This window comes from Manacus candei, unplaced genomic scaffold, assembly GCF_025592945.1.
Source record: "Manacus candei isolate 608988 ecotype Guabito, Panama unplaced genomic scaffold, ASM2559294v1 h1tg000014l, whole genome shotgun sequence".
Taxonomy (NCBI): domain Eukaryota; kingdom Metazoa; phylum Chordata; class Aves; order Passeriformes; family Pipridae; genus Manacus; species Manacus candei.
In genome coordinates this window covers 40,223,396-40,238,982 of record NW_026138062.1, presented here as the reverse complement: position 1 = coordinate 40,238,982, position 15,587 = coordinate 40,223,396, and the positions used below count along the sequence as shown (strand labels likewise).

General features: G+C 34.2%; 1 protein-coding gene across 4 annotated transcripts in view; it reads left to right on the top strand.

Annotated features, from left to right (window-relative positions):
- The window catches only part of DYNC2H1 (dynein cytoplasmic 2 heavy chain 1), a 169,766-nt gene that overhangs the window by 17,043 nt on the left and 137,136 nt on the right, over window positions 1-15,587 (top strand). For all 4 annotated transcript variants that reach the window (XM_051779783.1, XM_051779782.1, XM_051779784.1 and 1 more), the window contains exons 19-35: window positions 1,084-1,199; window positions 2,407-2,534; window positions 5,521-5,670; window positions 6,432-6,637; window positions 7,562-7,717; window positions 7,809-7,923; window positions 8,464-8,634; window positions 8,813-9,195; window positions 9,933-10,065; window positions 10,156-10,273; window positions 10,436-10,548; window positions 10,639-10,758; window positions 12,254-12,404; window positions 13,903-14,105; window positions 14,553-14,735; window positions 15,025-15,207; window positions 15,320-15,543. In XM_051779783.1, the coding sequence (XP_051635743.1) occupies window positions 1,084-1,199; window positions 2,407-2,534; window positions 5,521-5,670; window positions 6,432-6,637; window positions 7,562-7,717; window positions 7,809-7,923; window positions 8,464-8,634; window positions 8,813-9,195; window positions 9,933-10,065; window positions 10,156-10,273; window positions 10,436-10,548; window positions 10,639-10,758; window positions 12,254-12,404; window positions 13,903-14,105; window positions 14,553-14,735; window positions 15,025-15,207; window positions 15,320-15,543 (2,853 nt within the window). The remainder of the gene's footprint in view (window positions 1-1,083; window positions 1,200-2,406; window positions 2,535-5,520; window positions 5,671-6,431; window positions 6,638-7,561; window positions 7,718-7,808; window positions 7,924-8,463; window positions 8,635-8,812; window positions 9,196-9,932; window positions 10,066-10,155; window positions 10,274-10,435; window positions 10,549-10,638; window positions 10,759-12,253; window positions 12,405-13,902; window positions 14,106-14,552; window positions 14,736-15,024; window positions 15,208-15,319; window positions 15,544-15,587) is intronic.

Below are 15,587 nucleotides of genomic sequence, written 5' to 3'. Positions count from 1 at the left end.
GTTTTCATTTTTCCATTTTACTTTTAGACACTTACTGTCTTTTATCTGTTCAGTCTTCTCTGAAAACTTTTAATTATTTTGTCTGATATGATGGGAAACTCCATCAAAATTCAGGGCTGATTCTTAAATATTACAAAGTGTGATATTTTTAAAAATCTTTTAGCTAAGTCCTGTACATGAGAAATATGTATGGCAGTTAGCAAACGACACAGTGAATGTTTATACATGAAATAATTCCTGTATTGAAACATTTGATTACCTCTTATAACTTACAATTTAAAACATGCTAGTGTAGGCTTTTATTCTTACATATATTCCCATGGAACTTACTGTGCTATATGGTTAGAGTTCTTAAGTGAAACTAGAAGGAGTTGTTTTCAGAACAAGGAAAAAGAGGTGACATTTCATTCTGGAGAATGGACTAGTAGAACTTGTTGGCTAAGTGATATTCTGAGTAGTAAAGATCTCGTCAGTCTGGACAGGCTGAGATAAATAGAAGAGAAACTAACTGGCTGATATGTCTTATAGCCAGAAGCAACGTGTTGCTAAGAAGTACTATGAGTTGAAAATATTGGTATGAGGGAGGATACTCTGGAAAGTATCAAATAAGGTAGACTTTTTCTTAGTGTTCTTTAGGCATCTACTTGTGGTCACTGTGAGATATTAGATGTGGGGCCTTAAAATGACTCACTATGACTTTTCTTCTGTTCTTAGGACTATTGAAGGCAGGGTTAGTAAACTAATGGAAATTTGAGATTTAAAGACATAAATGTACAAATAATGATAGTATTTTTCTTTTGATTATGGTAATAGCCTTTTTGAATTTTGTGGCGCTGGTTATATTTAGAGAAGCAGAGCATTGGACCTCAGTCCCCATAAAACTGCATATATGTGCATAATTGGTGTAAATATTTCAATAGTATGAGTAATTTTCCCAATAAGCTATGACTTTTAGTTGTAGAATTATGAGGCAAATTTTTTATTAGGCAAAAAAATGAGGGTAAACTATAGATGCGCATAGATCTTAGACAGACTGACATTTAGGTATGCTACTGAATATTTGCTGTCTTTTTTTTCTTGAAGCACTGTCAGGATAGATTGTTTAACTGTCAATTGCAACCCTGTCAAAACTGTAATTGATGATTTCATCCAGAAGTTGTATGATGTTCTAGTCATTTCTTTGAGGAAATGTATTCAAGGTAAATAACTTCAATGATAGTATTTTTGGGTTTGTTTCTATTGTACTTGGGGACATTTGTGTTAATGTAAATACTCTTTTAAAGAAATATTTTACTCTCAGACACAGTGAGCTGCAGAAATCACAGTGCAGAGAAATTAATCTGTTACTACTGTGTGCTCCTCAACATTACTTTTTCACTACAAGCCTAACCTAAGACCCTTTGATGTCCATGTGTGTCTTTCCTGTTCACTTGCTTAGGCCGCATCTCTTCCAGATGTAAAAGAATACATGTGAACGTTATTTTGCGTGTTTATTTTATCTGAAGGAATATTTCTTTGTTGTTTCAGAGAGGAAAATTTATTTGATGTTTGAGAGAGGAAAGTTACTTAGGTGCTTGAGGAGACATCATAAAATGTTGTAATTAAAAATACTAGATTTTTCTTTTACAAACTGAAATGCTTCATGAAGAGTCTTGAATAACGTAGACTTATTTCATAGAGTTACTTGTCACTTAGACTGTCAAAACACAGAGTGTTAAAGAATGTAAAACATTTCCCTAATTTCGGGTTGTCTATCTATATCTTGAGGAGTAGGACAAAATGGAATAATGTGTAGATGATGAGAAATAACCATGCTTTGTGCTTTAAAGCTAACAATCATCACAGGAAATACAGAACAGGGGTTATGCAGAAATGTACAGCTTCCTTCTCAGTATCAAAAAAGATCTACCTTGGTAGGAAAACAGAACATTATAGCTTAATCAAGCTTTTGTTTTTGAGTCTTTTCAATATGTAAAGCAAGGTGGCTTTAGTTATTTACCTTCTTTAAAAGAACCTAACCAAAACCAAAAAAAAACCCCAATAACCCCCTGAAGAACTCAAAGGCAATTTTAACGTCTGTTTCTGTTTACCCAAAAAAAGACCTATACAGCTTTTGAAAGTATATAAACAAATACCTTATGTATTTATGTTTAATGTTCAGAAGGGGCTCTGATACTTATGGCCTAAATCATACATTGAGTGCAGTGGTTTACATTTAAAAAACTATGTGTAAACACAAATGTGCAATTTTTGTTGAGGTAGTATGTAAGATTGGAGTCTGCAATTTTTTAAGCAAATACTTTGCATACTTATGACAATGTTATATGATTGTGCATTTGTCTGACTTGGATATTTAAAACTACCAATATTTTCTCCATGATAACTTTGTTTTCCACCATTATGTAGCTCACCTTTGTGATGTTTCTTCATTTCTCACCGATGCCATGGAAACATTAGTGATTAGGCCCCAGACTGTAGAGGAAATAGCAGAAGACAATTTAAAATATTTAAGCCTACATGAACGAAAAGAAGGGGTAAGATACCATTTTATCATATCTAGAACAACAGCTATAAAAAATGCAATTACTTTCTAGTATGAAAACTTACATTGAATAATAACTAGTATAGACCATGCAGTGGCCATGCAGGGGCAAGGCAGTAGTCCATGTAGCACAGTAATTTGTGTCCAGCAGTAGAGTGGCTTACCTATGGGAAAATATAAAATCGGGACAGAGTATCTGATACTTGTCCTTACTTCTAACCTCCAACCAGAACCTTTTTGAGTTTTATGTGGTTCCTAAACATATAGTAACACTCAGTGATTTCTTCTTGACAGCCTTACCTCATCTTCTCTTGATTGCAAATACATGTTTGACATCCAAAATATACTCTGGTAAAATGTAGATCAATTACCCATTACATGAAGGACCCTTTCTTTTATATTTTTTTCACCTGCCATTTGCTAACTTCATACCATTTATGTCTTATATTGGAGAGATATGGACCTTTTCATGACACATGATTGTATTCTTCTTTTTTGTGTCTGGTATCAGCTGTGTCTCTTCTAGATTGAAGAGTGTTAGTTTACCTAAGCTTTTCTTATGCATAAACCCACACATAACTTTGATCATCCTTGTTGCCTTTTGGTAAGTCCTTTCTTTCTGTTTCACTTTTCTGTGGGACCAACAGAATTTTTTCAATGTTTAAGATATGAATAAACCATGGATTTATATGATGAAATAGAAATATTACCTCTTTTATTATTTTTTTGACTCCTGTGACTCCTAACATTTGATTTGCTTTCTCCTGCTTAGATTAAGCTGACATTTTTTTAAAATTAGTTGTCATAACCCCAAGATATCAAACCTGAAGTTCAGTTGTTAGCTTAGAACTCAACTTGTACATGTAAAATTTATTTTTTCATGTTTACATCACTTCATGGCTGTCTTCCTGAGTTTTTGTCACTGGTATCATTAGCCCCTATTTCTTTTAAGTTCATTCTGCAGTACTTCACAGGTGAAGTATTTTAATGCTTGAAGTGACATAATATCATCAGTAAACTTTATCATGTCACAGGTTGGTCTCCTTTTCCAACTCTTTTATAAAACACCTCAAGCAGTCCAGCACAGGTACCTACAGAATTCTGTGGGTGACGTTTTCCCATTGCAGGAACTAGCTGTCTCCTCCTAATGCTGTTCTCTGTCTTTTACCCTATTAATTATCTGTGCAAGGCCCTTTGTTCTTTTATCAAGGTTATCAGTTTTCCTTAAATGCCTTAGGTGAGGGTTTGTGTTAAAAGCTTTTTGGAAATATATGATTTAATTTGGAATATATGATTTAATTTTCCTTCATCCATACCCTTACTGATGTCCTTAAAGAACTCCAGTTCTACAAAATTGTGGAATTCTGCAAAACCCATATTAACTCTTCCCAACTGGACAATATTTACACTTTGAAAGATTCAGTTCTAAATGAGTACATTTGAGTTTAGGTCTGTACGTGCAGGTGTCTGCAGTGCGTGCGCTGTTAATATACTCAGCAGAAGTCTAGTCCAGTTGCCCAAAAGTGCAGTTCTAGAGTTACTGAGATGCATTTCCAACATCCTCACAAGGCTGGCAGACATAACAGAGGAGTTCTGTGAGGCCTCTACCTTTCCATAGTTGCAACTGGAGGCCATGCAAGTGCCCTAGAACATCTCAGATGGCCCGAAACATGTGTTTGTGAGGAACTGAATCAAGTCCCAATGATGAAGTCAGCTGCTGGGTGTAATTATTTACATTTTGTAGGAACTCTGGGAGAGTTTTTGGATGTTGAAGAGAATTGCTTCTTAGCATTAGTGCCGCTTATCTCTTAATTTTTAAAGGAAAACGTACATAGCAGACATTTTGGTAAATGTGTAGAACTGTGTGTATCTCAGATGACTCTTCTGGCTTGCATAGTTTAAAAGAGTTGGTTTGGTTTCTCTTTCAAATTTTGTCGGCTCTTAATATGTGGGGAAAAAAAGATGAACTTTTTTTTCTGCATTATCAGGTCACAAAAACCAGTACTCTTTTATATGAGTATAAGAGAAAAAAAAGGAAGGAGGGAGAGAAGGAAGGAGGGAGGGAGGGAAGGAAGGACGGAAGGAAGGAAGGAAGGAAAAGGGCAGTATTATATGGCATGGAATATCTCTGCCTGGTTGTATTTCATGGATTGAGATAAAGACAGTTAAATAGGTAAAGCAAAAACAGTGCAAAATCAAAGCAAAACAAGAAATTCATTCACCACTTTCCGTGGGCAGGCATATGTTCAGCCATCTCCAGAAAAGCAGGGCTCTATCATGTGTTACAGCAACTTGGAAAAACAAATGCCATCACTCTGAATGCCCCCCCTCTCATCCCCTTCCTTCTTTTTCCTCCAGCTTTCTATATTGAACCCAATGCCCTGTGGTCTTGAATATCCCTTGGGTCAGTTGGGCTTAGCTGTGTCCTGGCTGTGTCCCTTCCCAACTCCTTGTACTCCCCCTGCCCATAGATTGGTAGATGGGGTGAGGAGCAGGAAAGACCTTGACTCTGTGCAAGCCCTGCTCAACAGTAACTAAAACATCCCTGTACTACCATATCATTTTCAACAAAAGTCGAAAACATGGCCCCATAGCAGCTACCATGAAAAAAATTAACTCCATCTCAGCCAGACCCAGCACACACATAAACATGTTTATAGAATTCTGTTGCTTTGCTGCTGTTCTCCAATTTGATTGAGTCATCTGTGCAATGTATAAGGAAACTTATCTGTTTCATAGTTATCATTCACTTCTTTATATCTCATGGCAGGATCAAGATTTAGAATTTCTCTAAGTAAATCAGATACTACTCTTCCAATGTTTTAATGTTATTCTATAAGCAGTATTAAAAAAGCAGCTGTATATAATCTTATTATCTGTGCTTACATGGTGATTCATATATATTTGCTTATAGTTTAGATAAACAGGATTTGCTGAATTTTTGCATACACATTTATTTTTAATCTTTCTGATTTTAGATTTTTCTCCTATTTCAAGAGGCTGAAGATAAAAACAAACTTCTGCGAACTGTGGCTGGTGCAGGTTTGAACACTATCAGTAGCCTAAGAGCTACATGGGATAAATTTGAATTAATGATGGAAAGCCACCAGCTTATGATTGCAGAACAGGTAACAATGAAAGATTAACATTTTACCTGAAAATGTTGAAATTATTTTGAATAAGTCTGGAAAAATACTTTTTTTCTTAGGTTAAATCTGTAAATATTCTCAATTCAGTGTTAAAACCAGTGTTACTGGGTTGAGGGAGAGCTTTCAAAGGAAGAATAATTAAACTCTTAAGCAGCAACTAGGTGAAACTTCTGCTGAATTGATGCTGAAATGAATGTTGCAATGTTGTACTTTTGTCTCAAAACAACTGTCTCGTAACAGAAATGACTTAATAAATGCAATGGTTAACTGAAGGCAACAGGATAACACTTAAAGATAGCGTTTTCATTACTTTATCATGCTTTTAGTACTGGAGCTGTTTTTTTTCTTTTCACATAACTTTGCTAAACTATGCACAGTCCTGTAATTCCAGTCTATAGGCAAATTGCTGAACTCATTTGGAGTTCTACTGAGGATATCCGTATGCCATACAAATATAGCAATTTTTCTATCTACTATAATGTGCAGGCTAGATAGATAGCATAGCTGAATAAATAGGTCTCAAATACCAGCATAATAAAAAAAATAGTACCCCTTTAAAAAAACCCACAAAACCAGGAGAATAGAGTTGGACTGTTTCTTGGGGAATTATACAAGAAGTTTTTTGAGTTTGATTTTTGATCATATTGTAGTTACCTAGTTTTGAAGTTGATATTTTGGTTTTGATCATTGTTGTAGATACAAACCATTGAAGGAATGTAATTTTACCTCTTGCTTTACAGATTGAAATGATGAAAGGAAATGTGATTTCACGTATTAATATGTATCTTCAAGACCTGGAAAAATTTAAAGCACGCTGGGATCAGCTAAAGCCAAGTGATGATGTCATTGAAACGGGGGATCAGGATGTACTTGAGAAAAGTGCTCAGATCATAAAGGAAAAAAAAAAAGAATTTGATGAACTTGAAACTGTGAAAGAAAAACTCATGTATGTATATTTACTTCCCTGTATATCTTATTCACTAATGTATGGATCTTTTGCAGCAATAGTAACTCAGAAAATGTTAACTAATTTTTATCACAACAGTTAATATAAGGAATTTAATTTGTAATACCTGTTTTTCATTAGCTTTCCAGGGTCCTTTTTGTTGATTTTACGTAACATGAATTTCTCAAGCCAAGTTTTTCTAGAATTTTTTTAATGAAAAATTTGAGAAGTCTCTTAAGCTTTCACATGAGGAGGTTTGATGCTGACTTCTGAAATTCTCACTGAGAGAGAGTTTATAATATTGGTCCAAGAAGGACCTCGATCCTCTTGTAACTTAAGTGGGCAGGAACTCACGTCTCCTGTTTCTTGAGTAAGTGTCCTATCTGGTAGACTTGTGCAAAAGGAAAGGATTTTTCTGGTATGGCTGTCTACTTTCAGTAAACAAATAATAATTAATAAATAAATATTATAAAAATAATAATTAGTAAATTATTAGAGATCTTGAGAGGACAAAGTTTTCTATTTAACTTCTTACCTTGGCAAGTAAATGATAGTAAATAAAATTAGCATATTCTTTTTACCCAGCAGAAAGAAAAAATCAATTCAAAATTATTTTCTTTCAAGTTTTCTTTTTGAAGGAACAAATTAATTAACTTTTCTTGTAAAAAAATGAATGGCAGTTTATGGAAAATAATTGGCAATATGGGAGAATATTACTGTGTAGGAGAGTTATCCCTCATATTCCTTTATTATTTCTATTCAAGAAGGAGACTACAAGGAAATTGGATTTGGCAGCAGTGTTCTTCAATAAAGCCAATAACATTTCTTAAAAAAAGTATGATTATTTCTGTAGGATACCATTTCTTAAACCATAAATGTACAGTAGAATAATGTAATCCATAATACAATGATCTTTTTATTCAGTGAAGAATGCCATCATTTTAAATTGGAAGAGCCTGACTTCTCATTGTCAGAAGTTGTAAGTCAAGATATTAAGAGTTGTGCAGAAGTCTGGGCACTGTATGAAGAGTTTTATGAAGGTTTTCAGGAAAAAGCCAAAGAAGACTGGATTACTTTTAGGTATGATTTTGTTACTTTATTTTTAATTGACATACATGTGTGGTTGTAGTACTGTGCTGTTATGACCTTTTTATTTTTGATTTTCATGCAGAAGTAAAACACACCTATTTGAAGAATTTTTGTTTCACTGGCATGACAAAATGAGGAAGATGGAAGAACATACTGTAATGACAGTAAAGTTGCAAAAAGAAGTGGACAAATATAAAGTAAGATGCTTATTACCCTGGAAGTGTTCAAGGCCAGGTTGGATGGGGTTTTTAGCAGCCTGGTCTAGTGGAAGGTGTCCCTGCCAATGGTAGAGGGGTTGGAATGATCTTTAAGGTCCTTTTCAACCCAAATAATTCTATGATTCTATGAATTGCAAAAAGGCCTATGAAACAAAAAATGGTGTGGTATTAGTGGGTAGTGGACTTCATTCTCTAGCTCATTGTTAATTTCTTACAATAAAATCAGTTAAAATTTAACAAAATATATTCTGATACTGTTTTGCACATTTCACTTACTTTTGAGAACCTTTTAGTTCCATACAGTGAATAGGAAGATCATTGCAGCTTACATAGACACACATTTAATAATGAGTTTTCTTCAGAATTATAATCCTAAACTTTAAATCCAGGAATTGGAAAAAATGTACCTCAGTTTACAAATTTAATTTTTTTTTTGTTCGAATAGCATGTCAGTCTATAATCAAAGAGGTACAATTTTCATAAAGACTAGATGGATTCACATGTGCATTTTTTCTATAGATGATAATTCCACTCCTAAAATATGTCAGGGGAGAACATCTTTCTTCAGACCATTGGCTGGATCTCTTTCGTCTTCTGGGTCTTCCCCGAGGCACTACACTGGAGGGCTTGTTATTTGGAGACCTATTGAAAGTGACAGATGCCATTATAGAAAAAGCAATGGAACTTAAGGTATGAATAATTTCAGATAAAGGAACTATAGTTTTTTATGGTTTCTGTTATGCCGTATATGTTGTTCTGTGCATACAATGCTATTACTATAGGAGTAGAGCTTGCATTATATTTTTGAATGGAAAGTTTATTGCAAGCTCTGTAGTTTCATATGAAATCTATTTTTGCTTTTAAATAGGATTTGAACTGTCGAGCCCAAGGTGAAATCACAATCAGAGAAGCACTACGTGAGCTTGAACTCTGGGGAGTTGGAGCTGTCTTTATGTTAACGGATTATGAAGACAGCCAAGGCAAGACTATCAGGCTTATTAAAGACTGGAAGGACATAGTCAACCAAGTTGGAGATCATCGCTGTCTTCTACAGTCTCTTAAGGACTCTCCATATTACAAAGGTTTTGAAGATAAAGTGTCCATCTGGGAAAAAAAGCTAGCTGACTTGGATGAGTATCTGCAGAATTTAAACCAAATTCAAAGGAAATGGGTCTATTTGGAACCGATATTTGGTCGTGGAGCTCTACCCAAAGAACAGGCTCGTTTTAACAGAGTTGATGAAAACTTCAGGTTAGTGTTATGGAGTGAGACTTATTTATTTCTAATATCTTTGACATGTGTAGTCTAGAACTTTTTTCATGGTGAAAATATATGGGAACAATTGGAATATGTATGGAGAGGACGGTCAACAACAGTAATTCAGTAGTTATATATGTGCGAGAGTGACATATCTGAATAAAGGTGGTAATGTTTTCATTTAATGTGGTGCTTGTGAAGAAAGGAATCACATGAAACATAAAAGATCATAAACAAGGCAGCCAAATACAAGATTAGTTTTGTCAGCAGTAGAGGAGATATAATTATTTTTTCAAGAATCATGTTGAAGACAAGCACTATATTCACTAAGAAAGTACACAGATAGACTTTTGGGAGAGACAGATGCTTTATCTGATCCGAACAAGTCAAAAGATAAAAAGGGAGTAGATTTTAGACATATAGTAAGATATGTACCTTTATCTGTCTTGGTTTGAGTTGAAATGATTTATAAGGAAATAAAAGACAAGAACTGAATTTTCTTGGCTTGGAGTAGAGAAATTTTAGCAAAAAACAGTTGGTTTTAAATTACAGTGGAGGGATATTGATGTAAATTCTGCAGTATTTCATCATTAATACTGAAAACTGAAAGTTATATATCAACTCTTTATATTACTTCCCTGTGTGTTATTTTTTATTTACATAACTAATATATAATATTTAAATTACAATTATAATGGTTTTATTAATTATTCTTTTTTTTTTCTGTCAAGATCCATTATGTCAGATATCAAGAGTGACAATAGGGTAACATCACTGAATGCCCGGACAGGAATAAAAAATACTCTACTTACCATACTTGACCAGCTTCAGAGATGTCAGAAATCTTTGAATGAGTTTTTGGAGGTACAGCCAACATTAACAGAATTTTTTATAAAGAATGTCAGTAAGTTTGAATTTAAGTCAACAAAACTGATTTATTTTGTTTTAATATAGGAAAAGCGCTCAGCATTTCCAAGATTCTATTTCATTGGTGATGATGACTTGTTAGAAATTTTAGGACAGTCCACGAATCCCCTGGTTATTCAGTCTCATCTTAAGAAACTTTTTGCTGGTAATGCATCAATTTTCATTTGTGAAATGTACTTTTTTAGAAATAAGCTTCTTCAAAGCTAAATAATATGTTGCGGGCTTTTTTTCCCTTTTTTTTCCACTACTAGACACTAAGGAATTAATGTTTGACTTTGACAATTTATTGATGTTTTCTGATTATTAGGCATTAATAGTGTGAGCTTTGATAAAGAATTTAAAAACATAATTGCCATGAAGTCTGTAGAAGGAGAAACTGTGCCACTTAGAAATAAAGTTCTTCTGTCAAATGATGTGGAGGTAAGAAAATCACATACCAGTCTGGTTCAAGCGTCTTTGAGAAATTAATTTGTAATGTAATTTTTGAGTTTTTTTTCATTTCTTTGTCAGGTGTGGCTAAACAGTTTGGCTTTGGAGATGAAGGAGACCCTGAAAAAAATGTTAATTGACTGTGTTGATGCTGGAAAAAAATCACAAGGTTCAATTGATCCATCCCTCTTCCCTTCCCAGGTAGTAGTTCATCCAGTAATGCCACTATGTAGTCTTAGAAGTTATTTTTTTTTAATCTCATAAAGAAGCATATATTTGGATTTGAAAGAATATAACCCTTAACAAATCCATTTTACTCATTTATTGTATAGAGAAATTCTTAAAGATATGTGGTCTTATAATTCCTTTGTAAACATTTGAAATATTCAAGTCTTTTACATGGCACCTGATCTAACATCTGTCTATTTATTAAATTTTATCTTAGTTGGTATTGAATGTTACATGCAGGGCTGCGAAGACTTAGTAACATTAAAAAGCCCTTTTGGATCTGATTAAAGTAGATAAGAGTTTCTGAAGCTTAGCTGCCTAAGCAGGAACAGTAATGAATATGAAATTCTTTTATTGATTTTGACCAATAGCAGAGAGCATCATACAGAAACACAGAGTGGCTGTGGTGGGAAGGGACCTCTAGAGGTCAGCTGGTCCAACTTCCTGCTCAAGCAGGGCCATCTAGAGCTCCATGCACTTCAGCTGCTCCCTTATGTAAAGGGCAACTCCAACTCCTCGTGTTCCCTGCCTGTCCTTCCTAAAGAGCCTGTACTGCCTGATTGCAGCACTCCAGCTGTGGGAGTCATTACACCACATCTCCATATTCCCAATAAGATCAGAGCCCTGCAACTGCACACAGATCTCTAACTCATTATGTTTGTTCCCATAATGAGTGCACTGCTGTACAGGCACTTCAGAGGAACCGAGCATGTTGAATTCTTGGAGATGGTTTGAGAGTTCTCCATACTGGTGCCCTGTAGGTATTTCCTTGCTGACATGGAAAGTGTTGAAGTGACCCTGCTTGAGCCCCATTTTGTTATTTTTTGTGGTCACTTTCTGTCATAGGCCCTTTGCTCAGTGATCCTCTCTGTCAGTCGCTCATAGGACTTCTCGTTGCTCTCTCCCTCTCCCAGAATGTAGTTACTGTTACAATCTTCAAATTGTCACAATTGCTGGAATTTTTTGTTACAGACCTTTCTAGTTCCAAGTTTGACTGAACCTTCATAGCTCAAACAGGGCTCTTACACTGAATGTAAAGTAGTTAGAATATAAGTGGAGTGCTGGAAACTAGAATGGAAAGTATTGTAGTAGCAGATCAGTGACACAAGTGAGAGGTGCTCCTGAGAGTGTGTAATATGGGCTCAGCATGCCCACAATGTGGTGGTTTCCATCTGACATATCATTTAATAGAAAAAGAGACTTATAAATTTTGCTACTGCATGCTTTAGAACAGATGAAGGACTTGCTGTATTGGATTAGATTGCAAGTTTTGGCAAAATTTTGTCATGTTTTAACATGGCTGTATTTGTTTTTAAAAGCGTAGCAAAGGTATAACTTTGTTTAAAAATTATACAATAAAATATATAAAATATCAGACATAATAAGCAATTGCAAATTAATTGAAAAATGGGTTGTTTTTTATGTCTTCTGTATTTATAAAATATAACTTGGATTTCTTTTTCCAAAGATTCTTTCCTTGGCAGAACAAATTCAGTTCACTGAAGATGTTGAAAATGCTATAAAAAACCATAATCTGCAACAATTAGAATTAGAACTCATGGCTAAACTGGACCATTATACTAACATTGGTAGTGGCATAGAAAATACTGGGAGTACAGGTATAAAAACGATAATTAATATAAATTTTTTTTATTACTTTAGTTGTGTAATATTTTACATTCTGTATATTTGAACAGGAAATTGTATAAATCCGTCTCTGAGTTCGCAAAGTTGAGTTACATAAGGTTACTCATCTATTACTGCCAAGATTAGAGTTTTTAATATATCAGAATGAACAAAGGACTTTTATTTAGATTAAAAATTATCTTAGACAACTTATGTATTTGCAAACATATTTTCTTTTTAATAAGTTTCTATCTTTTGGTTTATATATCTACTGATAATTCGTTCTCATCTACTGAACTGTGTCCTAGTTTTATGTATCACAGGAAGTGATCAAAAAGCAGTTGAGGTACCTTAAGGCAAGCCAATATATACTGTACAACTGTGTGGGTGATTTTCTATGTTAGATGTATACATGTACCTCTGAACTAATAATTCCTGTGTACCTCTGAGGCAAAACAAATAAGCTAGTTATTCCCAAGACATGATTATTCTGAATCTTATATACTCCAAATGGGTTTGAATAATTATGCCTCTGAGTGCTTATTCCTCCCTTTTGACCAGAGGTGGGACTCTGAGTGACCTGAGATACAAAGTTCCATAGTGTAGATTAGGTGAGATGGCTTTTACCTTAATATGTGTAAAAAGACTCAATTTGACATGTAGTTGACAGTCTTCCACCACATTTGTATAGCTGGTTACTGCATTAAATTCTAGTTTATAATTCGGGAACTGTAAGCATCTGATACATTGCTTAGGATTCATATCACCTACCTCCAGCAGTCTATGAGTGTGCTTCTTTGTCTAAACTCCTTTTCTGCGATCTTTGTATACCCATTTGAGAAATGTCATCAGTTACAGAAGAATGTTCGGTCCATCTATTGTATAATACATTTACCGTAACTTTTTAACTTAGACAATAGGTGTGATTTTGAACTGAGTTTCTTGATTATTCCCACTTACTTTGGTTTAAATCCCATCATGGGGTGGTCTGGAAGCACACAAACTGGATATCTTTCAAAAGGAACTAAATTAAACAGTGTGTTCTAAGAATACACTTAATGCATGCAATCTGCTAATGAACATTCATTACTCATCACCTTAATTATTCTGAGTAAAATCTCCAGAGTGTGTGTAGTGTGGGTTTCAGATCCTCAACTGATCACTCAATAGGTTACACCACCTCATTCCTGAAGTAAACATTCCTGAAATAAATTGCTTTGCAGAAAAGCCTTTCTCTCTCTTTTGAATGTAGAGGCAGACAAAATCACTTCAAAATGACTGAAGTTACACAATGATTCACACTGTCTGTCAGGATCTCGTGTTATGCTGTTTGCTTTAGAAAATAAAAAACCTTTCTATATATAATTCAAATAAAATCTAACTGAAATCTACTGATAATAAAAATCAGCACAATGAACTTGAGAATGGGTGATGTGTCTTCCTTACTACACTGTTGTGATTTTTTTTTCTTTTGTATGTGATTATTTGCAGAATCAGGAATCCTTGAGCTTAAGCTTAAAGCTCTGATTCTTGATATCATTCATAACATTGATGTGGTGAAGCAGCTGAATCAAGCTCAGATTCACGATATTGAAGACTGGGCTTGGAAGAAGCAGCTGAGATTTTATATGAAAGACCAAAAATGTTATGTTCAGATGGTAGATGCTGAACTCCAATATACTTATGAATATCAGGTGTGGTATTTTTAATTTTTACCTAGTGGCTTTTATAGGTGTCCAACACTTTCTCATTTGATACCTGCTGCTGTTGTCATTTTTTTTAAACTTTGTTGTGTCTTTAGCATGCTATTTCACAGAAAATATTAAAAGATAGGGTAATAATTTTCATTCTTATATTGATGGGGTAAGTGTAAGTTGTATGGAAAATAGCTGTATTGTCATATAAATATTTTCTAATATGATTGCTGCTTTTATATATTAATGCAGTTTCATCTGTAATTCTAAAAAATTTTTGAACAATGCTTTGGCATTTGGTGTAAAATCAGGAAAACTTTGAAACAAATTCATAATCTAGGCTGTTGTGTAATATTTCCAAATGAATTAGTTATGAATGAAATTATTGAAATTACTTTGTCAATACTTTCTGTCTCCCAGTCAATATAATTTGTTTTGTTTCTGCAGGGTAATTCCCCTAAACTTGTTTACACACCTTTGACAGATAAGTGTTACCTAACTCTCACTCAGGCCATGAAGATGGGCCTTGGAGGAAATCCCTATGGTCCAGCTGGAACTGGGAAGACAGAGTCAGTAAAGGCCTTGGGTGGACTTCTCGGAAGACAAGTTTTAGTCTTTAATTGTGATGAGGTGAATATGGTTCTGTTTAATTTAGGAAATGGATATCTATGCCCATACTTTGTAAAGCGATATTATATTCTAGAAATAATATTAACAATATCAATTATTATAGAATTATATATTATTATATTTATTATTATTAGTGTTAATAATATTATTCTAGAAATAATTTTGATAATTTATCAATTGCCATTAGAAATTTGTGGATATTTCTAATGATGTTTTTCAGTGGATGGGAAGACAGTCTTTTATATTTTCTTGTTATTTGAATTTTGATAGTATTCTTTTTAATTTTAAGGGCATTGATGTGAAGTCAATGGGGCGCATATTTGTGGGCTTAGTGAAGTGTGGTGCCTGGGGCTGTTTTGATGAATTCAACAGACTTGAGGAAGCTGTATTGTCTGCAGTATCCATGCAGATTCAGACAATTCAACACGCATTGAAGAAACACAGTCCTGTATGTGAGATGCTTGGCAAAAAGGTACTGGAAAACTTACTTAAAAACTGACTATTCTAACTAAGCATAGTCTCCCAGCATTTCTCAATACTGTTTTATTTGACAATATACTATTATAATGCACTTCTAATGCTAGGTTGAAATGGATCATAATTCTGGAATTTTTATCACTTTGAATCCTGCTGGAAAAGGTTATGGAGGAAGACAAAAACTACCTGATAATCTCAAACAACTTTTCAGGCCAGTTGCTATGACTCATCCAGACAATGAACTCATTGCAGAAGTGATTTTGTATTCAGAAGGCTTTAAGGATGCTAAAATACTGGGTAGAAAATTAGTGGCTATTTTTAATCTAGCAAGGTAAGCTTTCACATACCCCACCTCCCCCTAGTAAAGTTACTTTT